The sequence below is a fragment of the Schistocerca serialis genome, chromosome 1 (genome assembly GCF_023864345.2).
Source record: "Schistocerca serialis cubense isolate TAMUIC-IGC-003099 chromosome 1, iqSchSeri2.2, whole genome shotgun sequence".
Lineage (NCBI taxonomy): Eukaryota > Metazoa > Arthropoda > Insecta > Orthoptera > Acrididae > Schistocerca > Schistocerca serialis.
Window position 1 is genome coordinate 76,244,064 of NC_064638.1, and position 27,127 is coordinate 76,271,190.

Consider the following 27,127-nt stretch of genomic DNA (forward strand, 5'->3'; position numbering starts at 1 on the left):
CAGCATTTCATAACAGAAATTTAAAATTTTCATTTTCAGTAAATACACACTCTGCCAGAAGTCTGAATACAAGAGGTCTCAAGCAAGATGGAGAGGCTGGACTGAGTAACCAACAGCATCAAAGCATGACGACAATGAATACAAAATTTCTGGAGCTGCATACTGTACTCCATATTAGTGAGTGTGAAGTAAGGTTAAAAAGTAAGACAACTCTAAATATAAAATGCTCAGTGAACATTAATAACTGAAAATTCTATGTGCAGGCTGTTATACTACTCATTATAATACTTGTGTGTAACATGTTGCTTCAATGATGATTTAATACGACTTAATTCATTTAATGTGGTTGAACTTCTTTCTCTCTTGCAACAGTCTGTCAGGTATTTTTTTCTTGCTTTTGCTGTTGTCTGTTCCCAATACCTACAGCAAAGAATGTAAGTTGCAATGTGTGCCCATAAGCAGATTCCACATTTAATATTATATCAATGAGCAGTTTCTGCAACCTTTTTTGCCTCCCTTTTAATGCCACATTTTAAAAAACATAGGAGAATGAACAGAGGTGAGCACAATGTTGTCCAACATGGCCAAAATGAAATTTAAGATTGTAAATGTAGAAGTAAATTGTTTATCAAATATTTAACAAAGTTTTCTTCTCAATAAGTACCTGCAACTGTACAAGTCCATTTTGGAAAATGAAGAAACCACAGGACAGTTGCTTAATCCACAAGATTTTATTGTGTACACAACTGGTTTCAAGTGAAACATGAATAAATTCACACAGTGAAATTCCTTTATTGAAAGCAAAATTTACAGCTGCCGTAACAAGTGCTGTGGTAAAAGGACATTTAGGGTGTCTTGTGCAGAACTGTCAAAAGATGATGTCATGAAACAAACAAAAGCAAAGAGATGATTCAACATGCCTACAACAACAATCTTATGAAACAAAAGTTGGCAAAATGAATACCATGATACCTAAGTGGTGGTTTAATGGCCAAGTGCCAGATGACAGATTCAACAATCATGGGTTTTGGGTTTGATTTTTTGTCAGTCCTAGGATTTTTATCCATCACTTATAACTTCTTTCACCTCTGGAAACATTGTTGACATGAAAAACGCTGAGTCGAACAATTGTTCAGAGTACACATTAAACTACAAGTACTCCTATAACTGGCTGGATAAGCCAGTCTGAAGGCCAGAGGAAGACAAGGACATACCACATCAACAGTACTATGCCTAGTAAAACGCAGATGTTCAAATTAGCCATTGAGTTGATGACAACTTTAACTTTTTAATGGCATATAAAAGGTGAGTCAGAAATGGGTGACAGTTACAACACTGATAAATACTGTTTGCAGTCTCTATAACCCAACAATATTGTTACATTTACACAGTAAATGTAAGTATGAGACCAGTTTCCAGAAGTCAACAAAAACTACAAAAATTGTAAAGAGTGAGGAAACATAAGCAATTTACACAGAATTCGAGCCTGTCCTTATCTGAGCAGTATTACACAGAACGATTAATTACAAACAATGAACAATGAAATCTGGTAACATCTGGAGAGTAGGACAACAGATTGTGCTGCAAGAATGAGAAAAGGCTCATTCAGAAAGTCTTAACTTGTAAAATGGTTTCAATTTATTATTTATTGATTGACTGAACTGTGACAGAGTATGAGTAGATAATTGGAGTTTGATCACGTTCGAGGTAAGGAGATCACATGATTAAATGTTCACCTTTATGTAGCTCACAAACTGCATTAATATCTTCTAGTCAGATGACCACATAAAGTTCACCAACTAAGAGTTATGACATGTGACAATGGAAAATACTTTTCTTATGTTTTGTTGTATACCATAAGCTATCATACAAACAACTCTGTGTCCTTACTGCTCCCACTGAAACAGTGATATTACTGATTACTGTGTACAGAAAATTTTTGATGGTAGTAGATATGTAAAAAAAAGAGCAACATGCAACCATCAGATGGACTGTGTGCATATTCACAGGACAACTGCTTACTGAAGAACCATTCTCTGCATTATGATACACAGTGCCTGTGTCATCCTGGTTACAAAGTAAAGTTCTTTTGAACATGCATGCATGTCCGAAGGAACAGACACTGCTCTGACTACAGCCGTTATGAAACGCATTAAATGTACTTGCAATTGTGAATAATGACAACCATCAGCTGTAGAATGGAATGACATCAATGAAAATTAAAATTTATGCCGGTCTGGGACTTGAACTCAGATTTCCTGTTTATTGCGATCGGTAGCCTTACCATTTGGCTATCCATGCACAACTTACGGCCAGACCGCTCGCAACAATCAGGAAAAATGAGCGAGTCCTGATCCGGCACAAATTTTCATTGTCGTCATTCCACTTTACAGCTGATGTCTGTCATTATTCACAATTGCAAGTACATTTCAAGAATTCTCTCCATTGGTCATGATTTATCTTGTTGGGCGGCAGCATGTGTATTTCGATTTGACACGATGGCACAGGACATCATCATCATCATCATCATCATCATCATCATCGATAAAATGCCTGTGAAAAGGATGTCTTTGGGTGTAGACATACCTACAGTCCAAATTGCGCATTGTTAGGTGAACAAACAGACCTTCACATCTTCCCATATAAAACTGGAATTGTGTAGGTCTGCGAAGTTGATGCCACAGATGCTTATGCATACAAACTGACAAAATAAGTCAGGCATCTAGAAGGAGAGGAGGAAGTGAAATGGAACTTAATGTTTGAGATGTTGCAAGATTTTATTTCACTGATTACAAAATCAAGTTAACTGAACAACAAAATTGTCAGTAAGAAAACACTATTGGTGCACTGCTGATAGCAAGTTGCATCCCCCTGTCCCCACATTCTTGTACTGGATTAGTGGGGGAGGGATTTGAATAGCCACTGTATTCTCTCCTCTGATCATCTGACAGACAACTGTTTTAACTGTCCAATTAATATCCTGGATGTTGGCAATGGAATTGTACTGACATCCAACCTACCCAAACTGGTCCCAACATTTTCTTTTGGGGACAGATCAGGGGGTTCATGCCAGCCTATGAAATACCTCAACATCACGCAGGCTCTTCATAGATAAACATACAAAATGTGAATGAGTGCTGATTTCTTGAAAGCTGGTACTAAGATACTGTCTCATGAGAGGTAACACACGAGGATCCAGGATTTCTAATCTACTGCTATTCCATTATGACTCCCTGAATCATCACCAGGAAACACCAGAAGTGATGCCCGACAGCACTCCTGATCATAACACTACTGAAAAAAGCAATGTGCCTCTCCCGAACATTGGTAGAATGTGTCTTCTCATCTCACTGCCATCATACTCACCGACTACAGCCATATGAGGTTGTGGAGAACTGAAATTCACTGCTGAAAATGATGTCATGGCACTTGTCAGAAGTCCAAGTGGGGGGGGGGGGGGGGCAATAGGAAATTTTGGATAAATATCGGGAGTGGGCCCCAGAGACCCCACTCATACAATGTGGCAAGGATATGATGTTGCCAGGTCATGTCATATGGTTTACATAAGCCAAAAAAGATGGCAACCAGATGTTTGCGACTGGAAGAGGCTGTTCGGATGGCAGACTCGAGGGACACAAAATTATCAGTGGTAGAGTGACCCTGGCGGAAGCCGCCCTGACATGGAGCCAGTAGGCCACATTACTCCAGGACCCAACCCAACCGTCAACACACCATACATTCCAGCAGCTTGCAAATAAAGCTGGCGGGGCTGATGGGCCAGTAGCTATCCACATCAAGTGGGTTTTGACCAGGTTTGAGCACCGAAACAATGGTGCTCTCATTGCGATGGAAAGATGCCATCACACCAAATCCGGTTGAAGATGATGAGGAGATGTCGCTTGTAGTCAGACTAGAAATGTTTGATCATCTCACTGTGGATCTGATCTGGCTCAGGTGCAGTGTCAGGGCAATGTGCAAGGATGCTGAGGAGCTCCCACTCTGTAAATGGAGCATTATAGGGTTCACTGTGACGTTCAGTGAATGAGAGGGCTTTCCATTCCATCCACCATTTGAGGGTGTGGAATGCTGGGGAATAACTCTCTGACACAGAGGCTCGAGCACAGTGCTCAGCAAAGTGCTCGGCAATTGCGTTTGTGTCGGTAGATAACACAGCATTGATGTTAATGCCAGTAACACCTGTCGGTGTCTGGTATTTTATATGCTGGCGAACGCGGGCTCGAAGCTGTTTAAAAGCTATTATGTGCTCTAGGGAAGGGTGCCACTTATGTTGCTGTAGAGCTCGCTGACGCTCTTTAATGGCCTCAGCGATTTCTGGTGACCACCAAGGTACTGTATTTCGCCGGGGGCACCCTACAGAACAAAGGATCGTGTTTTCCGCTGCAGAAACAATCATTCTAGTGCCCTGCTCAACTACCGCATTGATGGTACCAAGTGGGAGAGTTTCAACAGTGGCAGCAGAGGTAAAAAGCTTCCCAGTCTGCCTTGTTTAAGGCCCACCTTGGTAGACGACCAGGGGAATGGTGCTGGGGGAGCGACAGGAAGATGGGAAAGTGGTCACTACCACAAAAGTCATCGTGGACTCTTCAGTGGACAGATGGGAGAAGTCCTGGGCTGCAGAGGGACAAATCAATGGCCGAGTAAGTGCCATGAGCCGCACTGAAAAGTGTGGGGGGTCCAGTATAAGAGGCAGAGGTCGAGTTGTGACAGGAAAGTTTCGACATCTCTACCTCGACCAGTAAGCAAAGTGCCACCCCACAAGGGGTTATGGGCATTAAAATCCCCAAGACTAGGAAAGGTTTAGCGAGTTGATGAATCAGTGCAGCCAATGCGTACAGGGGTACAGCACCATCTGAAGGAAGATATACGTTGTAGACAGTTATTTCCTGCGTCACCCTTATCCTGACAGCCACAGCTTCAAGAGGGGTTTGAAGGGGCACAGGTTCACTGCATACTGACACAAACTCCACTTGACACACTATTATATTCACTATGGTTCTTGTAATATCTCCTGTAGCCACGAAGGGCAGGGGTCCGCATTGCCGGAAACCAATGCAGAAAGCAGGTGTAAAGCTTAACAGTTGCCATAGCTCAGCCAGGTGGTGGAAAAAACTGCAGCAATTCCACTGGCAGATGATGTTATCATGAGGCTGGGAAAGCATGAAGCATGCAAGGAGGCAGGTTACGCCATGAAGCTCTTCATCCAGCAGCTTTTGGCTCCTTTAGCCACTGGCAAGTGTCTGCTGTGGCATTAGTGGAGACCTCAAGAGAGAGGGTCCCAAGGGAACCCTTCTGCACGAGAGGAACCGGAGGAGGCTGTTGCTTCTTCGGCTGGAGGGGGTGGGGGTGGGGGAGGGAGGGGGGAGGAGATGTCCCCTGTGTTTGAGGGGGCCTTGCTCCCGTAATAGGTACATTGGGAGCAACGGAAGGAGATTTTCCCCATACCACCAAGGGGCAGATGTATTCTGGAGGCTCGGAGGGCCCACTGTTCATGGCACAGAGTGTCGTACGACTGGTACTCGTGATGGTGATGGTAATGTAACTGCAGTGTATGTGGACATCAACCGAACGGGGTGTAATCGTTCAAATTTATGTTTAGCCTCTTGATTAGTCAACCAGTCCAGGGTCTTGTGCTCCATGATTTTCTGTTCATTTTGGAGTACTTTGCAGTCTGGCGAGCAAGGGGAGTGCTGCTCTCCACATTTGATACAAGTGGGAGGAGGCACACAGGATTGTCTGGATGCAGTGGATGTCTGCAGTCTTGACATGTGGCATTAGAAGTGCAGCTGGAAGACATGTGCCCAAATTTCCAGCATTTAAAGCCCCACATAGGAAGAGGGACGTATGGTTTAACGTCACAGCAGTAAACCATCACCTTGACAGGCCACGATGAAGGCACTGGTACCAACCCTGTCATCTTTGGGTCCTCTGTAAATTCTGCTACAGACTGAATACCGAGGCGAATATGGCTCTTTTGTTTCAGTAGCCCTACGTTCCTCCCATGGTGTAGCAAGGAAGGAAATGATTTAAGGTCATATCTGACAGCATTGTAGTCGATCTTGCCCTTCTTAGAGACTGCTGGCACTATACGGTCACCAGCAAAAGATGACTTAGTCCACTTCACTGCGGGTCATACGCCCTGATACCACCCACTCCGATCAGGTGCTCTCCCCACAGGTTCCACGCAGCCACAGCAAAGGCATGATGGCTGTTGCTGGGTGTCATGCCCCAGGAAGATAGGCATCTACTCCTTGGCATACATGGGGAGTTTACAGCTCAGGTGTCAGAAGTTGTGATCCCTGTGTTATCAGGAGGCTACCACCAGATGGGTACATGACGGCCCCACCACAATGGACTGGCTACCGTGCTGGATATTTGGGCTCAGAGGAATCCAATACTGTCATGGAGGCGAAAGAGGACAGGATACAATGGAAGAAGATGACATACCCCAGAAAGTGTCCTCGCCCAAATAGCTGAGTTGCAGGTGGAGATGCAAAGCCATGACAACGAGTTCAGGAGATCGAATCTAAGGGCACTATGGATAACTTGTGCACCACATAAGGCGTCGTTCCCCATATGGCCCGCACTTCTGTAGAATTTGGAAAGAAGGTGGGGAGTGGAGAGGAGCGGGTGGAGAGCAGAATGGGGCTCTCTGCAGAACTCACAGACTTCGAACATGGTCAGGTGATTGGATGTCACTTGTGTCATACGTCTGTATGCGAGATTTCCACACTCCTAAACATCCCTAAGTCCACTGTATCCGATGTGATAGTGAAGTGGAAATGTGAAGGAACACATACAGCACAAAAGCATACAGACCAACCTCATCTGCTGACCGAGAAAGACCAGCAGCAGATGAAGAGGGTCATAATGTGTAATAGCCAGACATCTATCCAGACCATCAAACAGGAATTCCAAACTGCATGAGAATCAACTGCAAGTGCTATGACAGTTACATGGGAGGTGAGAAAACTTGGATTTCGTGGTCAAACAGCTGCTCATAGGCACACATCACCCTGGTAAATGCCAAATGACACTTTACTTGGTGTAAGGAGCACAAATGTTGGATGATTTAACAGTGGAAAAATGTTGTTTTCATTGACAAATCACTGCACATAATATGATGATCCGATGGCACAGCATGGGTATGCTGAATGCCCGGTGAATGTCACCTGCCAGTGTGTGTAGTGTCAACAGTAAAATTTGGAAGCAGTTGTGTTATGGTGTGGTCATGTTTTTCATGGAGGAGGCTTGCATCCCTTGTTTTGTGTGACACTATCACAGCACAGGCATACATTGATGTTTTAAGCACCTTCAGCTTCCCACTGTTGAAGAGCAATTCGTGGATGGCGACTGCATCTTTCAACACGATTGAGCAATTGTTCATAATGCACGGCCTGTGGTGGAGTTGTTAAGACTACAACAACATCCCTGTAATGAACTGGACTGCACAGTGCCCTGACCTGAATCCTATAGAACACCTTTGGAATGTTTTGGAATGCCGACTTCATAGCAGGCCTCACTGACCGACATCGATACCTCTCCTCAGTGCAGCACTCCGTGAAGAATGGGCTGCCATTCCCCAAGAAATGCTCCAGCACCTGACTGAACGTATGCCAGCAAGAGTGGAAGCTGTCATCAATGCTATGGGTGGGCCAACACCATATTGAATTCCAGCATTACCAATGGAGGGTGCCATGAACTTTTTAGTCATTTTTATCCAGGCGGCTGGATACTTTTGATCACATAGTGTATCTATTTATTGCATGGTCAACTATTCTTTTAAACTTTCCTCTACATACTTCTGTCCTAAATTTTCAAGCTTCTCATCAAGATATGACACTACTGATTTTTTACCTCATTTGCTTAACACAGTATCTTTTTCCATTTATTTTAGTTACCCTTTGTACTTTGGTAATCATTGTTGCCACAATCACGTCATGGTCACTGATACCAATTTGTATGTTGAAACCTTTATGCCTGTCAGGTCCGTTTCTTGCCATCAGATCCAATGTATTTCCATCATGAGTGGTGTTCTGAACAATATGTTCTAGGTAGTCTTCAGAGAAGCGATTTAGTATGCTTCACATTATGTCTTGTCATGCCAACCACTAACAAAACTATAACTATCCCAATTCAACATTGGATGATTAAAGTCTTCTCCAATGATTACACTAAGATTAGGAGCCTTATGTACAATGGATCTGAGGTGTCTTAAATGAAAATGCTTCCTAAACCCCGACAAAAATTTTGAAGTCTTTCTGCAATTATTGTTTTTCCTCATTTTATTCACTGTTTCCATTCTGCAATTTCTGTGCCACACAACTACTAACTTAAGTGATCCTATACACTGTGTCAGAGCTATCAGCATGCTCTCCATAAGGCTGTCAAGTACAGATGAGGGAACCATGTCAAAAATATGAAGAATTTTATTCCAAAAACAACTGGTAAAAAAATTGTGGTTTCTGGCGAGAGATTTTGTAAATGATGAAGTCACACAACAAAGTTGTTATACACAGACACATGATACCACTGACTGGAAACTTAATTGCCAGTACACAATGGGACTAGGGCTGTTGATAAAATATTGATATATCGATATCGAAATGACAACATTGAGGTTCAAATTTCTATGGCTTTGTGAAGGAAGTAGATGTGGCATAGAGGAAAAAAATGTGAATGAATCGGTGGGCGGGGTGGGGGAGGAGGGATTTGGAGGTGGGGGAGGAGAGATTTGGAGGTGGGGGGAGGGGGGGAGGGCAGGATGAGTGTGTGTGTGTGTGTGTGTGTGTGTGTGTGTGTGTTTTGGCAGTGTGAATAGAATAACAAGATTCCCAAAGTGAAGAAATAATAGAAATAATACACCTAATGTGTTAAAAAAAAGAATTTAACACAGCTAGTGTGCTATTTCTCCACATAAACATTCTTCAAAAATACTTGCTGAAAATGATGAGCAAAAATCTAAATGACAAGAGTTGCGTTTGCAGTGGGAGGAGACATGTGAGGGGAAATGTTGATTTAATTGGCCCGCGGCAGTACAAATAGGAACTGCAACGTTCAAGTTCACCATGCAATTTTGACACAACTGCTGGGTCACTGGTGACGGTAGGGGGAAAAAAAAGAAAGAAAGGAAGAAAGTAAAAAAGAAAGAAAGAAACGGGGTAATCAACATGAAGTGTTCCAGGCAAATCCGATGTGTGATGAAATTGAGAGACAGACACGTTTTATTGTGCTACTTACATGTAGTTACCATTGTTAGCAAACTGGTTATCGACAAGCATGTATGTGCATCGTTTTCCTTTCAATTCTTGCTCTAAGGGGGATAGGCAGGCTTCTACCTTTTTGATTTACAGAATATCTAATAATAAATCAATACTTACTTATACAGCTCTAAAACTGGCCTTATACCTACAATGTGTAACTGACATTTTTAAAGGTTGGTATTTTGATATTTTTTCTTCGATACATCATTATACTGATACTTTTCTACAGTATATCGAGGGCAGATAATGATATTTTTTTAAATATCAATATATAGGATATATGAAATTTTTAAAAATATCAAGAGTCCTAACTTAAATCAATGATAAATAATGAATGTGCTTGCACAGCAGTAGTACATATCACATTTTTGATGAATAATACTAACAACTTCCTGGCCGATTACAAATGTGTGCCCAATAGGGACTCCAACACAGAACCTTGTCTTTCACAGGCATGTGCTTACTGACTGAACTATCCAGGCACTACACTTGACCTATCCTCACAGCTTTAATTTCACCAGTACCTCTCATGCTTGCTAGCTCAGACGGTAGGAGCACTACACAGAAAAGGCAAGGTTCTGGGTTTAAGTCCAAGTGCAGCATACACTTTTAATTTGTTACAAAGTCTCAAAAAAAGTGTACACTTTGCAGCAGAATGAAAGATTCATTTTGGAATTTTAACAACTATCAAAATATTTACTCCCTGCAATGCTTTCCACTCACGTGCATTACTTAGCAGATACAATAAATGAACCAATGCAGTTTCATATGCTAAACATTAAAACATTCAAGTCAAATAATCCAACATGAATATTAAACAGCTGCAATATCTTGGTGAGCTTCATTGAGGTGGTTGATCTAAATGTGAATTGACCTCCCTTTCTTTAAATTTATTTTGTGAAATGCTTATAAACAATATGGGGTTATGCATATTACTGTCTGTCAAACAGTGTACACCCTTCAAATTTGATGCTTATTGCTTTTTGGTCAGTTCAGTGACTGAGCACAGATGCACAATAATCTCTGCACAGCAGGCGTAGCTAAATCGGTGAGAGAGTGAGGCAGGGTGAGATAATGGCAAGTAGAACACACTGCCATTGGTTATGAAAATATGCTTACTAATTTTAATGACCAAAATTCAAATTATGTATGCTGATTAACACACAAGCTGATGGAACACTACACCTGCACTGTCCACAGCAATGACTGAACAATTATGCACCTCACTGTGCATGTCATACAATCAAAAGTGTAACCAAAAGTGCAGAAATACCAGCAACATTTAAGCTATGGAAAATCTGGGAGGGAATAATGACAATATTATGAAAGGAGTAGTTGCTACTGACCATACATACAATGGAGATACCTGATTCTGATGAAGGCCTGTTTGGCTGAAAGCTTTGTTTGACTGTCTTTTTGTTGTGCCTATTTGTAACTCAGCATCTCCACTACATGGTGAATGATAACTATCATTTTCATAATATTGTCAATATTTAATCTTTCAGACAAAGTCTTCCCTCAGCAGCAGAACTCCCCCACCCCCTCCCCCCCCCTTCTCTCTCACTCTCACTCTCTCTCTCTCTCTCTCTCTCTCTCTCTCTCTCTCTCTCTCTCTCTCTCTCTCACACACACACACACACACACACACACACACACACACACACACACACCCTTACCCTTAGCACCCAGAGACAGTAGCCATGTGTGCGTGTGGTGTTACCGTGTGAGTACTACTTCTCATCAAGAACTTTGAAAGATGAAATATTTCTGGTATTATTTTTTGTTGTGCCTGTTTGTGGCTCAATGCCTCCTCTGTGTGGCGAGCAGCAATCTAACCTTTCCATATTGTTGCTAATCCATGACTTCCCACTGTTTAAGTGCAATCAGTAATATGACCAGTCAAGAGAGTTAATAATTTTTTTACAATACATTTAGGTTTCTTATGAACAGTGATTGCCTTCAATACATCATAATTAATTTTTACCAATACATACATAAATAAATGTTAGCAGGCAATACTTACACACAGGTGCCACATAATTACTGGGGAAAAGGCCTGTAGCTCCTTTCAATTCACCCCGCCACCAAGAGGGTTCCTCTTTTGCTACAACTGTTATAATGTCATCTTTCTCAAAGCTTAGTTCATCATCGTTTAGTGCAGAATACGGATATAATGCTTTAACTTTTTCTGAAAAATAAGAACAAAATAAACTCATCTCTACACATCAGCACAATCTCAAAACAAACTGTTTAATGAAATAAGATAAATTCTCTTTGCTTAACCCTTGAACAGGTGCATCAGTTTTTATACCACGAGTGGGTGCATCGTGTACTTTCTACACATGTAAAGAATAGCTTTCTTTACATTACAAAGGTAAATACGTATGGACAAAGTCACAGTTTAATCTTAGCTTACTTGAGCAATGATAAAATAAACTTACATTATATGAGCTAAATCATTGTTTATTTACACAATAGTAAAATAAACTTTCATTATATCGCTCTGATGCCATGTGCAAGCGTTACCCGATAGTAACGTCACACTCTGAGCACTAAAACAGCACAGTTGCGACACTTTAGCACAGTCAACCACTAATCCAATTGTTAATTATCGCATAGACAACAGTCTCGTTGTGGGATTGTGCCACTAGCTAGGAATCTGGGTCATTTGCTTGCATGGATTGTACATTTTCCCTCATATAGCTCACTGTTTATTTTATGTTACTGTCGCTCATTTGGACGTGTGACAGCACAACTTACTAGTGAGTCAGCTTAGCCAATATTGATGGAATAGGTATGGGTTCGAAAGCAACAATGGAATGGTACAAGATAATGTTATTTGCGATTGGTGCACTTTTTACATAGGTGTGCCCACTCGAGGGTTAAATGGTAAGTATCAGCTGATTACAATTAAAGTGCTGCTACTCACAGAGATCCAGTGTGGGCTGTAATTATTGTATGGCACCAGAACTTGGTAAATACGCTAATATATTAATATGGAACTGGTTTACACAGGAAAAAAATTTGTTCCAATTTTGGACACCAGGTGCAAATCTCGCACTGTGAACACAAGAAAGAGAAAAAGAAATGTTTCCATATGTAATGGATTAGCAATGGGATGTGAGCAGAAAAGGTCAAACAAGTGAGAATGGCATAGTGTTGACTTTATTATTGACCAGTGCTTACAGTTTCTTCCACTTGAACACTGGAGACATGGATGAGATGCTGCATCCATAAAACAAGATGATCAACAGTTGCTCGCAGCAGTTCTGGTGGAATCTGAGTAACATATCTCCCTATACTGGGCTTCATATCAGGTAGAGACCAAATGCATCACTGGTACATGTGTTCTTTTAAATATCTCGAGTCAAATTTCACATGGATTCAGATCACATCATCTTGCAGGTCATGCATCTTGTAAACCCATGGAGGTAAAAAAGTTCATGCAAGCAACTTGCGGTGTTGCTACATTCTGCGTGAAAACAGCTGTTTTCACCCAACTGCACTCTTCCAAATTGGGAATCACATGCAGTACAAGGAGGTCTCAATGTGCAGACATCACAGTACGCCTCACAGGCCCCCTAGGTGTATTTTCTTTAATGAAGAACAGACCAAGAATAAAGATGTTTGTGAATGCACAGCACACAGTCACATAGCGAATGCAATGATGCTTCACGCACAACACGCAGTCTAACAGTACTCCAAATTCGGCATTTCTGTGCATTCTCTGAACCATATAGTGTAAAATTTGCATCATCACTTCATGGAATATTGCCTGGCCACATGTCATTAACTTTGATCCGTGTCAGAAACTGAAAAGCAAATTCAGATTGTTGCTGTAGATCATGGGGGTTTCAGTTGTTGCGCTGTCTGGATCTTTGATGGGTAGCAATGTAATATAGACTACAAAACCCTCCATACTGTTGACCATGAGGTAAACAATTCTCGTGACACTGCATTAGCATTACCCAGGGCACATGCAGTGTGGTCAGTTACAGGACAGAAAATCATCATTAACTGGCACTGAAATACAAATCCTTCCTCTTCTACATGTCAACCAAGCTTGCCCGTATTCCTGAATTTAACAATCATAATCTGTAAACCATTTAATGACAATGCGATTCTTCACAAACTTTTCAGTTGGTGATACTCTCTCAATGCAGCACTGTAATTGCTGCCATTCACATAAAACTAACTCCCCCCCCCCCCCCCCCATGGCATCGACAGCCATATAGTTCACTCATGTTATGGCTTGCCAAATGACTGTGTGGATATAATTTAATACAAACAGTGTACAGTGCCGTATTTGCACCTGGGGGCCACAATTGGAACTGTTTCTCCCCCCCCCCCCCCCCCCCCCCAATGTAAATCAGTTCCACATTAACACATTAGCATATCTACCATGTTTCACTGCCATACAATAATTACAACTCTCAATAGACCTCTGTGAGTAGATGAAACGCACCATAATTATAAACCCCACCCCCAATATACTGAAGGTAACACCTTAAATACAAAAGCAATGATCAGCGTTATTTTGACATTTATCTTCATGCCGTTGCTGCTGCCATCATCACTGTCAGTCCAGAGACTGGGATGATACATTTGTCATGGCAATCTCTCTTCGACTGTGGGAGCTGGGGTGGGAAACAGAAGTAAGGGGGGCCGGCATGCACGGAAGGGGGGAGGAGGGGGAGGAGTGACAGATAGGAGGCAAGCAGGAGGAGCGACAAACAAGAGGCCAGTAACAGGAGTAAGAGACGGGGACATGAAAATGTGGCACCATTATATTTACCTGTTGCAGGCTGTGATACCTCTTGAGCAGGTTGTTGTTGTTGTTGTTGTTGTTGTTGTTGTTGTTGTTGCAATGATGTATCCTCCTGCTTTACAGGTGTCCCTTTGTTACTACCTCCTAGTAATTTAACATACGAGGCAGGGAACCAGCCAATTTGTCTTTTTTTGCCCTTTGCCTGCAATTCACCTTCCCACCAACCAGTTGTTGTCTTCTTTCGAATCATTATTAACTGGCCTCTCTGCAGGCTGAGTTGTTCTGAACTTGTAGCCTGATAAGGGGCAATAACTGTTGCTATTTCAGGTTTCTTTCCTTTTCCCTAAAAAGTTCAAATTTCAAGCTATGATAAGTTTCTGCTATGAATAGAATGCATAAATTATTAATGAAAGTAAAAAAAAAATAGTTTTGTGAATGTAGTGTTCAACATATGCAACAATGTAAAATCCGGAATGGAGTATCAACAGTATGAATTAGGATAGATTGCTACTAAAAACACACACACACACACACACACACACACACACACACACACACACACACACAGAAAAAAAAAAAATGCTGAGGCCTGTCTGCTGTGCAATGCCTCCACTATGAGCTGAGTTAAAGTCCATCCTAATTCATATTATAACTTACAACATGCAACAGATCATCAACAAAACACTGAATTTATGCAATTTTAATTACACTGTCATATTGGACAGGTTTTTTGCAAACAAAGAAAAAAATAGGTCCTGAATTGCCTCTGGCATCCCGGGTGGAATACATTGTTCAACATACAAAAAATGAAATGCATCAAATGGTAATAGTTTACACAGCATAAGCTGAAGGATCCTACAAGGTTAGAAATACGCATTCATCAATCCTTCAATTGCTAACTTAGCTCTCAACTTTTTAAATTTTTTTCATCATAAGCGGGCTGAGAATAAACTGCTCCCAAAGCGACAACAGCATACTAAATTGCACAGCAAAGAGAGCACACCAAGGGCCCTTTGTCTGCAGTATAGGATCAAATATAATATTTAGCACAGCTCAAAAAGCATGCGAAATCTACTACATGGTAGCTGGCTATATTTAAAGGAAAACAAACACTAACCAAACTACTTAAACAACAAAACCAACAATAGGTGAAATATTTTTCACAGTTAAAATATGACTGACACACCAATTTTTAAAAAACGACTGTGTGACAATATGTGGCTGCATGCACCCAGAAATAATGAAGTTCGACATTGCAATTTTAATGCTCGTATAGTAATAACAGTCCTACTATGGAATAATTTGTAATGCTTTAGTCTTTATATTTTTGTTTTCTAGGAGAGTCTCTTGAAATCATATAATATCCTAAAAGTGTGGTGAATATCTTACAAGGTGACATTTAGGCTACGTCTGTGAGGATATAGACAGTATGACATATGGAAGTTTGGGTTGGTGCGGGGAGCGCGCACTGATAGTTGAAGTGGTTAAGATGACAACTGGCGATAAGTGGGAAATTTGCTCGAGAACACTGGAGACAACTTTTTCAACTGCTGTATGACAATGAATGAACATTGACTTTAAATGTGAACATTTTAGGTTAGGATTTGCTGTGACTTATTGATATAAAATGAAACAACAAGTTCACTGTTATCAGTCACTGTTTAGTTACATCCACAATGCGTTTTTAACGTTAAGACCTCCATTATCAGGTGGATGTACAAGTGTTAATAAGACGTGTGTTATGTTATGATTTTGGGGTAACTTGTGGCACTGTCTGCTGGAGCACCAAAAACATATTTCAGAACATGGATTTGGGGAGGTTTTTGACTAGAACTAAACATGTGTCTAAAGGTGAAAAAAAGAAAAAACAATTAAAATAGAATACCCCCAATGGTTACAGGCTCCTTTCTCTGTCATAACAAATCACATGTAAACTGTCATATTTTGTAAACAAAAACGGTGTCTGTAAACAACTAGGTGCAAAGAACATATAGCAAAACAGAAACAATATTTCGAAGTACAAAGAATATACAGGGTGTTTCAAAAATGACCGGTATATTTGAAACGGCAATAAAAACTAAACGAGCAGCGATAGAAATACACCGTTTGTTGCAATATGCTTGGGACAACAGTACATTTTCAGGCAGACAAACTTTCGAAATTACAGTAGTTACAATTTTCAACAACAGATGGCGCTGCGGTCTGGGAAACTCTATAGTATGATATTTTCCACATATCCACCATGCGTAGCAATAATATGGCGTAGTCTCTGAATGAAATTACCCGAAACCTTTGACAGCGTGTCTGGCGGAATGGCTTCACATGCAGATGAGAGGTACTGCTTCAGCTATTCAATTGTTTCTGGATTCTGGCGGTACACCTGGTCTTTCAAGTGTCCCCACAGAAAGAAGTCACAGGGGTTCATGTCTGGCGAATAGGGAGGCCAATCCACGCCGCCTCCTGTATGTTTCGGATAGCCCAAAGCAATCACATGATCATCGAAATATTCATTCAGGAAATTAAAGACGTCGGCCGTGCGATGTGGCCGGGCACCATCTTGCATAAACCACGAGGTGTTCGCAGTGTTGTCTAAGGCAGTTTGTACCGCCACAAATTCACGAAGAATGTCCAGATAGCGTGATGCAGTAATCGTTTCAGATCTGAAAAATGGGCCAATGATTCCTTTGGAAGAAATGGCAGCCGAGACCAGTACTTTTTGAGGATGCAGGGACGATGGGACTGCAACATGGGGCTTTTCGGTTCCCCATATGCGCCAGATCTGTTTATTGACGAAGCCGTCCAGGTAAAAATATGCTTCGTCAGTAAACCAAATACTGCCCACATGCATATCGCCGTCATCAATCCTGTGCACTATATTGTTAGCGAATGTCTCACGTGCAGCAATGGTAGCGGCGCTGAGGGGTTGCCGCGTTTGAATTTTGTATGGATAGAGGTGTAAACTCTGGCGCATGAGACGATACGTGGACGTTGGCGTCATTTGGACTGCAGCTGCAACACGGCGAATGGAAACCCGAGGCCGCTGTTGGATCACCTGCTGCACTAGCTGAGCGTTGCCCTCTGTGGTTGCTGTACGCGGACGCCCTACCTCTCCAGCACGTTCATCCGTCACGTTCCCAGTCCGTTGAAATTTTTCAAACAGATCCTTTATTGTATCGCTTTTCGGTCCTTTGGTTACATTAAACCTCCGTTGAAAACTTCGTCTTGTTGCAACAACACTGTGTTCTAGGCGGTGGAATTCCAACACCAGAAAAATCCTCTGTTCTAAGGAATAAACCATGTTGTCTACAGCACACTTGCACGTTGTGAACAGCACACACTTACAGCAGAAAGACGACGTACAGAATGGCGCACCCACAGACTGCGTTGTCTTCTATATCTTTCACATCACTTGCAGCGTCATCTGTTGTTGAAAATTGTAACTACTGTAATTTCGAAAGTTTGTCCGCCTGAAAATGTACTGTTGTCCCAAGCATATTGCAACAAACGGTGTATTTCTATCGCTGCTCGTTTAGTTTTTATTGCCGTTTCAAATATACCGGTCATTTTTGAAACACCCTGTATATAACAACATTATTATTTCGGAATAACTTTCAATGAAATGTGGATATAAATAAACTGTAACTGGTAAGAGTAAACTTCTTGTTTCATTCAAGATAAATAACAGGCATGGAAAAAAGTAACCTAATGTTCACACCTGGCAGTCAAGGCTATTTTTTGAGTGCAAAAATACCTCGGTAAAACTTGCAATGATGACACAGTACACTCATTTGAATAGAAATTGTCTCACAAATAAAGTCACTCCAAATTACGTCAAGATTGACATCACAACGAATGCAAAAATTTCAAATAAAACCACGGAAAATGTGCAAAAACTATGGGTGAAAGATAAACTAAAAAATTTTTATGGTGAAAAACAAATTTCAATAAACAGCTTTATAGTGCAGAGCTGCAGCTGACTTCATGGACTAGAACATGATTCCATAACTGTACACCTAAATCGCTGCACAGAAAACTAAAGCAACACAGAAGGAAAAACTAGCAAATCTTATGAAACAACAGTTACCTCCCAAACTGAACCAAAACGGCTGACAGAACACACATTCTACACAGCTTTCCTCAACAACACTGACATAACTTTCACTGCACTGAATAGTAGGAACAGCCAAACATTCAAGCTCAACAAAAAACTCTTCGAAATTCTCAAAGAAAGTAATACTACACTTAAAAACACAGCATAATTTACACAACATGTCAAAAACATAGTAGTAACTCTGTTCTTCTGCAGTGAGGAAAAGCCAACAAATCTCAGGAGAAAGTGTGTATGTTTCATGGAAACTTACATAGATAAGCTGTAAGAAATATGTACAACTTAAATCTCCCCCCCCCCCCCCCTCCTCCTCCTCCTGTTCCTGCACCTCTTTGAATAAATCACAAACATAATGAATGCTTCCATGAAGTTTCCATGGTGTGACTCTTCAATTGAATATGGAGTTGCATGGCAGGTAAACAAATATCAGTTCAAAAGTTTAGCTTGTTATTGTAGCTACAGCATGAAGGAGGAGATGTCTAATTTAATTTGGCGTCACTTCGTTACACCATGAATTTCATTTAGGAGCTGACAGCTCACAATCTGTTCTACCAACAGAGCAATTTTAGTACAACATACTACGCTGAGGTATAGACGTTACTTACAGCTTTAGTGTTTCAGTCAGTGGAAAGTTAATATTAAATGCTATCATGTTCAGCTGATACAGATTAATTTGAAGTTCCACTATTTTCCTTTCAAGTTTTGGTTCATGATGATTTTTACTTTTTTCATTTTTGCAAACCATATTACATAACTTCTAAAGAAAGCTGGTGCTACTATAAATATCTGCAAGTTGAAATAAATGAGCAAGGTGACTTCCATTATGGACTGGCCAAATTAGAAATAGAACTGCATGTATTCAGCACACTCATGTTTCTGTACAACAATGGTAACCTTGCTGAGTAAATTAACATGCATTATGATATGGACTGCAAAAGCAAAATTACAGCCCCCACAGAAAATGCTCACTGGCTTTAATGTAATATGTTTCTAATAGCCAAATAGCATTATGCCACATACCCATCTCAGTCACAACATAAATTAACTTTAATATTCTCCTCAGTCAACTTAATGTTGCCTCCTTATCCGTGTATTTTTTAAAATTCCCCTATTTCTATTTTTTACTGTTTTCTTGATTTTCATCATGTAATTATAGCTACCATTCACTTAGTGTTGTGTCATGTCCTCTGTATCCAGTCTGTACTGCCTACAGTGGTATCTTTTCTGTTTCAAATGATCTATTCCAAACTGTATCATTATATTCTGACATTTTCTCTGTATCTCTCTCTTCCTGAGTAAACACACTATACTTAAAGTAACAGTATCAATATTTAGTAACTTAATTAACATCAGACTAAGCTACTTTGTTTAATATGAACATGCAACAGAATTGATGGAAAGCAATCAGAACTGCAAGCCAGAGCACTAGGGTAAAAGCAACTTGAGAAGGCTGTCATTGCACCTAAAAACTGCCAGTTTACATCAAGGAGGGGTTGATAAGAACACAGGGTTATTCGTACGTACCTCCAGAGTTTCAGAAGACAGATGTGCAAAAACTATCAGACATACAGAAAATTGATGTGCACCAATGGACAGTGCATCTCCCCGAGTTTCAATTCATAAAACACACCATCGCATAGTTGAAGAGTGCACCACTAGGGGGCAGGCATGTCAGAATATATAGCCAAGTCATCTGCACCATACTGCTGTATCGGCACAGTTAGCACCTGTAGACAGGTGACCGATGAACAAATTTCCAAAGTAAGCCACTGTCATTGCACCTTCCTGGCCAGACTTTGAAAGCATGCATGTACTCTTCCTCACATATTTACTTTTACTGTGTTACCAGCGATGCCCATACTGAGCACTTATGTTGAGAATTAAAAACTTTGAGACACACACTATCCAATGGTATGTGGATATTTTCTGTATGTTTTGTTTTCACACAGTCATCTTCTGAAACCATGGACATACTTACAAATTACTCTGCAACACGTTTAACATTGGAACATGTCATATACCGGTGACAGGACTACACGACCACACAAAATTCACAGCCAAGAAAGCTGCAATTGTGATCTACAAGGAAAATTAATGATAACAGAAGAGAATCAATTGTGATGTGAATCATTAGCATTTTTATGCAATTGAAAAATCTGTACCTGTCTGATGTACATTTCACTGTACCTGAAACTTTTGCTTCCTAAATGACTAACAAATGCATGGAGCATAATGTAGATCATAGAGTTGAAGCACTAATCCATGACACAGCAATTCCACATATTAAGAATCTGTGCCACAAATTGTCAGAAGTTATGTAGGTACATATGAGTAATACATAAAGAACAAGAAAATAAAATGGCAAATCCGAAATCTTTTGGTAAAATTTAGAGAAGCCTCCTCAGTATGAGTAATAGAACTATAGTTACAAGTGACAGGATGAGCAATTAATGCTAACCACAAAAGTTAATGGTTACTGATCAGGTATCACTAGTTAATCTTGGGCCATTCTAATGCAAACATGTCAGTGTTGTTAAATCTACACACAAAACGAAATGATTACGGGATGTGGGAGGCTACAACAACCACAGGTATCTAGAACCACTATGAAACTACAACAACTTGGAAGGAATTCTGTCAGTTTTAAATCTTACAATTAAAGAAAAATAAGCTTTACTCAGTGCCTTATTGATAATTAGCTACTGTATGTCTAGTTTTTTTTCCTTTTCCTTTTACATTTCAGCCCACCTTACTACTACATGCAAGTTGCCTTCAGCTTTCTTTCCTAGATACCTTTATCTTCTGTTTATAACAATCCCTCATGAGGAATTCAAGTTGTTGTACCTAAAAATTCCTCTCGCTTGTGGTGGAAAACATTTCTCATTGTTTCATCCAATACTTGTTTTACAAACCTTACTTTGAAATGACAATCAGAGCCCCACCACCTCCCATTTTTTCAAACTTAATTTTGGCAACTGAAGAAGGTGAAAAAAATTATTCTGACATTATAAAAACTTAATTAGCTAAAAGAGTGTATGTAAGTACTACTACAATAAGGTAGCAAGCACTGCTCTTTCAGCAAGAAAACCTACATCACAAAGACATCACTAAAAATACCAGAAATACAAATATAGAAAAGGGAAGATTAAATACAGATAAATAGGGAACTCTGTACCTTAGGTGACTGGAAGAAGTCGGGAATATTCTTCTGTTTCATAGATTTGTTTATATCACCCAAACATGGCAGCGTACAGGATAAGGAGAGAGAAAACAGGCCAAGAGACACAGGGAAACATTAGTTCACAACACAGATGCAAAACACTGTTATTCATACAAACAATGACATACAGTTACTTCACGAACAGAATTCATTCAACATGTAAGAAGCCAACACCCATGTCCCATCAAAAGCTCAACAAGGAAAGCAAGGACAGAAGTAAATCAAAAGAAAATTAAAGGAATTTGTTTAAATGCACACCATGAAAGTGAATACCAGTGGTGTTTATTGGAATGTTTTAATTGCCCTACATTCCTGATACTTCAGATGCAACTTCTGGCTGCTTACTTGACGGAGGTGTGTGTGTGTGTGTGTGTGTGTGTGTGTGTGTGTGTGTGTGTGTGTGTGTGCGCACGCGCTAATTTGCTTGCACTTCACTCCTTTCTCTAGTTTTAAATATTTGAAATAGTAACTGCCTTTCATAGTGTTCTTTTTTACTTTTCCCCTTGTCATTTACATTATTAGAAAAATAAGCTCTGTCAACAAATAATCTAATCTCTGGTTATTTTACAAGAGCAGAAATTTTTGAAGAAACTTTCCATGTTGTTACATCAATAATCAGTCATCTGTAAGTACTAAACAGGAGAAACTGAATTCAAAGTAACACCTGAATATTCACTTCCATATCTGCACAAAGAGGGATAGTTTGCCAGAATATGGTCCAAGTAAGAGTAGTAGAAATGACAGACATGCAAAATATGCAGTACAGTATAATATAAATGAAAAACTGAAGTTAGTTGTAATACCTTAGAGTCACTATCGTCCCCAGTATCTTCAAGCTGGGGGAAGTAGAAAAAAATATCAGAAATGAGTAAAACATTGTAGTTAACGTAACAAACCTACAAAAAAAATTATACAAAACAAAGTGTTAATAAAATAAAAATAATTAGAAATCACAATGCAATATCAAATTATGTTAAGAGCTAACACCTTCAAACAAAACTGTTGCATACCAAAAGGAATCACAAGATGCACACAACAATAATTTACAGGAGAAAAATCAACGTATGTCTCTCAGTGACAACAATCAAAGCAATGTCAAGTATCTGTAATTAGTTTTTTTACTATGTGGAGGTGGTGCTGCCTTTCTTGGTCCTCTCTCTCACCTGCTTAGCTTGTTTCTCCTTTCACAGTCCCATCAAACTTTTCATCAGTGCCTCAATTCTTTGTTTTGTTACTTCCCGCACATCCTCTCAAAATCTTGCCATGAGGCATTTAAAGCAGTCACTCACAGCTTTTTTTCCTCACATATGAATTTCCTTACTGCAATTGGTGTGTGTGTTTGTGTGGGATGGGACACAGGTTGGGGTAGGGGGTGGGGGGTGGGCACGGGGGTGGGGGTGGGGGTGGGGGGGGGGGGGTGCGGGGGTGCTATGCAATTATCAGTAGCAAACCAAGGTCTGGGTGAAGTTGAAATGTGATTGACTGGGGTTGTGAAGCCAACAAATGTGTTCTCATTAAAGTAATTCTATTTCTTGTAATAGCATGTGTTTTACATGTAATGAATTTATGTGAGTAGTTTATGTCCACCATTGTGATCACAACAAAGTTCAAAGACAGGTGGTGTTTAAAAGTTCAATATGTCCCACATTTTGAACAGAAGAGTGGTGAACAATATGAATAACACCTGTACAGAAACATTTTTGTATTGTAATTTACTCCGCTGTAAAACAACAAGTTTGTTGGATTGTCTTTGCTTTGTAAGTTTCTATTGTAATTTTCTGCACACATGATAGTCACCAACCAACCCTACCAAACTTTGAAAATGTGTCGGGTCTGGTGGGTGTTTGGTGGAGGTGGGTGTGGGGTATGGGTGAGAGGGGCTTAATTAACTGTGCTGTAAACATTAAGAATTGTGGATCAATGGAAATGTTTCCCCTTTTAAGAACAACACAGATACAATGGCAGTAGGGTTACTGATTAACCAAAGAATACTAAATTTGCATAAAAATATTCCATTAACAATCCTGATCAACCTCAAAGTCATAACATTACACGCACGCACACACACACACACACACACACACACACACACACACACACAGATGGTGGCAGTATTGCGTACACAAGGCAATAAAGGTCAGTGCATTGGCGGAGCAGTTCTTTGTATGCAGGTGATTCATGTGAAAATACTTCCTACGGGTATTATGGCCACGCAACGGGAATTAACAGACTTTGAATGTGGAATGGTAGTTGGAGCTAGATGCATGGTACATTACTTTTGGAAATCATTAAGGAATTCACTATATCGAGATCCACAGTGTCAAGAGTATGCTGAGAATACCACATTTCAGGCATAACCTCACTCTACAGACAACGTAGTGGTCAACGACCTTCACAGAATGACCGAGAGCAATGACATTTGCAAAGAGTTAGCAGTGCAACAGACAAGCAACACTGCATGAAATACCTGCAGAAACCAATGTGGGATGTTTGACAGATTAGTACACTGCAGTGAAATTTGACATTAATGGGCTATAGCAGTAGACGACTGACGCAACTGCCTTTGCTAGTGGTATGACATCACCCGCAGCACTTCTCCTGGGCTCATAACATTGGTTGGACCCTAGATGAGTGGAAAACCATGGGCAGGTCAGATGAGTCCCAAGTTCAGTCGGTACGAGCTGATGATAGGATTTGGGTGAGGCACAGATCCCACAAAACCATAGACCCTAGTTGTCAACAAGGCACTGTGCAAGTTGGTGGTGGGTCCATAATGGTGGGGACTGTGTTTACATGGAATGGACTGGGTCCTCTGGTGCAACTGAACCAATTATTGGCTGTAAATGGTTATGTTCATCTAGTACAAGAACATTTGTAACCATTTCTGGACTTCATTTTCCCATACAACGATGACATTTTTTTGGACAACAATGTGCCATCTCACTGGGCCACAACTGCTCACAATTGATTTGAAGAACAGTCTGGACAGTTCAAGCGAATTATGTGACCGTCCAGATCTCCTGACATGCATTCCATCAAACATTTATGGGTCATAATCGAGAGGTCAATTTGTGCATAAAATCCTGTATCAACCACACTTTCGCAGTTATGGGTGGCTCAATATTCCTGTACGGTACTTCCAATGACTTTTTGAGTCCATCCCACATAGAGCTGTTACACTATGCCAGGCAAAAGGAGGTCTGACACGATATTAGGAGGTATCCCATGACTTGTCACCTCAGTGTAGAATTTGAATCATAGACCTGTAAACTACCCCTGAGAGAAAACTTGGTATGGTGTGAGAGGGTGTCCATTTCACTATCAACAGCATGTCTGGGTGTATTTGGATGAATTGTTACCTGGACAGTGGATGAAATTCATTACTTAACTTTTTTCAGAGGCAACACATCTCAACTACATACGAGTGATCCTAAAACATTAATTTTATTGACTACAGCCAACTATAGAAATGGCATTAAGATAAACATCAAAGGGACTTAAGCAGTCACATGTCTTACAAGGAGAAGCCAGATCTTACAGTCAACTGACTTTGATTAGCTTTGGCAGACCAGTAGGGGTCCTACACTAGAGTAACTCCTGTTAATGGGTTTAGGTCACTAAGCAGGAACCACGTGGAACTGTTCTAACACTTCACTCAAAATAAGGAAATTTTATCTATACATATCAGATGCGCAACCTAGTAGTTTCTGAGAAATCAAAGAAAAAAAATCATTTCAATCAACTGCAGATATACTTAAAGAGAAAAGCACTTGCTAACTGAGACGGTGGCCAAATGGTGTAATGTTTGCACTCAGAGTGGGGGTTCAAACAACGGATTTTGCAACATTTTTTATTCTTCTGGAAGAAAATGGAAACTATCACAGAATTAGACACCACCTTTAAATAAATTAAATTTTATTGTGTTCAAGAGAGAAATGATTTGTTTATGTGCCTACAAACTTTGAAAGCTCATGCAACTGCATGTACGAGGGCTATCCACAAAGTACATTACATTTTGGAATTAAAAATAAATAAAGTATTGGAAATTTTTTTTTATTATAGACAGATGAAAGCCACACTTAAATACTACTTTTCTACATAGTTGCCATTTAAATTAAGGTACTTATCGTAGCGATGGACGAGCTTGGAAATTCCTTCGTCGTAAAATTCGGCCGCCTGCGCCTTCAACCACGTGGCAACTGTCTTTTGGCACAGAAAAGGTGTGATTTTTGTGGATTTCCTGGAAAGACTGTGTACAATAAAAAAAATTTCCAATACTTTATTTGTTTTTAATTCCAAAACGTAATGTACTTTGTGGATAGCCCTCGTATTTATGTTGTTCTTGCAAAATATGTAATCCTATTTAGTAAATGTGAATGTGTTAAAGCATACGATGTTACATATATTTCCAGAATAGTGATGTGTAGAGCCCTATGTCTGTCTAGCAAACTATAAAACATAATAATTTCACATTTTAGAGGGCACAACTGATTTGCATGTTTTTGGTGTATATTTGCATATGGTGACAAATCTGGAGGGACAGCGTACGTCTTTGAAGTGGGACGATGACTGTGTTAAATATGTGTCTGACAGTACCTGCAGGGGTGCTTGCGCACATTACATGAAAGGTTGCCCCTGACCACATAAGCAATGCAGATGATGAAAGAGAAAGAGACTCAAGCAAACAAAAGAATTTGAAATAGGTATGGACTCTTATATTTAGATCTGTCAACTTGACATTTCTGTTGAGACTGACAGTTCTGCCTAAATAAATATTTAATGTGAGCTTTGCTGTATTTGAAAGGAAGAATATATGGCACATAGATCTGAGAAGCATCTTATTTATTTATGCTATTGGATACTGTCGGTCTCATAAACTGACATAAAGCTGGGAGAATGGTGTGCTGACCGCATGCCCTTTCATATCCATATCCAGTGATGCCTGAGGGCTGACGATGGCATGGCAGCTGGTTGGTACCATTGGGGCAAGTTCAGGCGGAGTTAAGTTTTTTATTGGATATTTTGCTACATTTTTGGCTTCTCATACTTACTGCTGAATCTGACAATGAATTCTGAACTTTATCAATCTGTAAGACTGAAATAGAACTAAGAAAGATTCAGTATCCACAGCTAAAAAGAAAATCTAAACGTCTACAAAACTAATTATTAACATCAAGATAATCATATGAGCCATGACCTTTGACCTTCATCTTTTCAAAAATGCAAGCATGGAGAAGTCTTTTCACATTAGTTACTTTCAAGACACCATCAACTAGAATGCCAAAGGTCATCTACATCAGTGCAAAGGTCATCTACATTGGTGGGGTCACAAGATTTGCCTGTCCTTGTCCGTTTCCAGCTGTTTCACAACGTTTACCTGTTGGTCACTTCAAGAACACAACAATGGTTCAAAAATTGTAAGAATGGAAGCTACAACTCATTTTGCTGGAAGTATACTGCCTGTCAAAGAATTGGGTTTGGAGTTCCTCTACTCTTAACACAGGCACAATTGGGTAACAAATTTATGACTTGAGAATATTAATTTTTTATTATATTTTTCCAGTTTTTGTGTTTGTATAAAGTTAGATCTAATACCACAGTGTGTACACCCCTCACCCTTTTATGCTTTCTGAATGGGGAAGTGGAACAATTTTAAGAACACCAATTCCAACGATGGATACTACGCAACCTTGAGTTTTTGAAATTGTGGGTTTTACGAAAAGAGTGTGATACTAATAATGAGACTTAAA

The 27,127-nt window shown here is 40.1% G+C and overlaps 1 protein-coding gene across 6 annotated transcripts in view; it reads right to left on the bottom strand.

Annotated features, from left to right (window-relative positions):
• The window catches only part of LOC126461919 (intersectin-1), a 310,794-nt gene that overhangs the window by 126,457 nt on the left and 157,210 nt on the right, over window positions 1-27,127 (bottom strand). For 4 of the 6 annotated variants that reach the window (XM_050096034.1, XM_050096036.1, XM_050096033.1 and 1 more), the window contains exons 22-25: window positions 22,181-22,213; window positions 21,333-21,365; window positions 14,077-14,392; window positions 11,305-11,469 (exon numbers count right to left, since the gene is read on the bottom strand). In XM_050096034.1, the coding sequence (XP_049951991.1) occupies window positions 11,305-11,469; window positions 14,077-14,392; window positions 21,333-21,365; window positions 22,181-22,213 (547 nt within the window). The remainder of the gene's footprint in view (window positions 1-11,304; window positions 11,470-14,076; window positions 14,393-21,332; window positions 21,366-22,180; window positions 22,214-27,127) is intronic. The other 2 variants (XM_050096035.1, XM_050096037.1) reach the window with 2 other exon arrangements.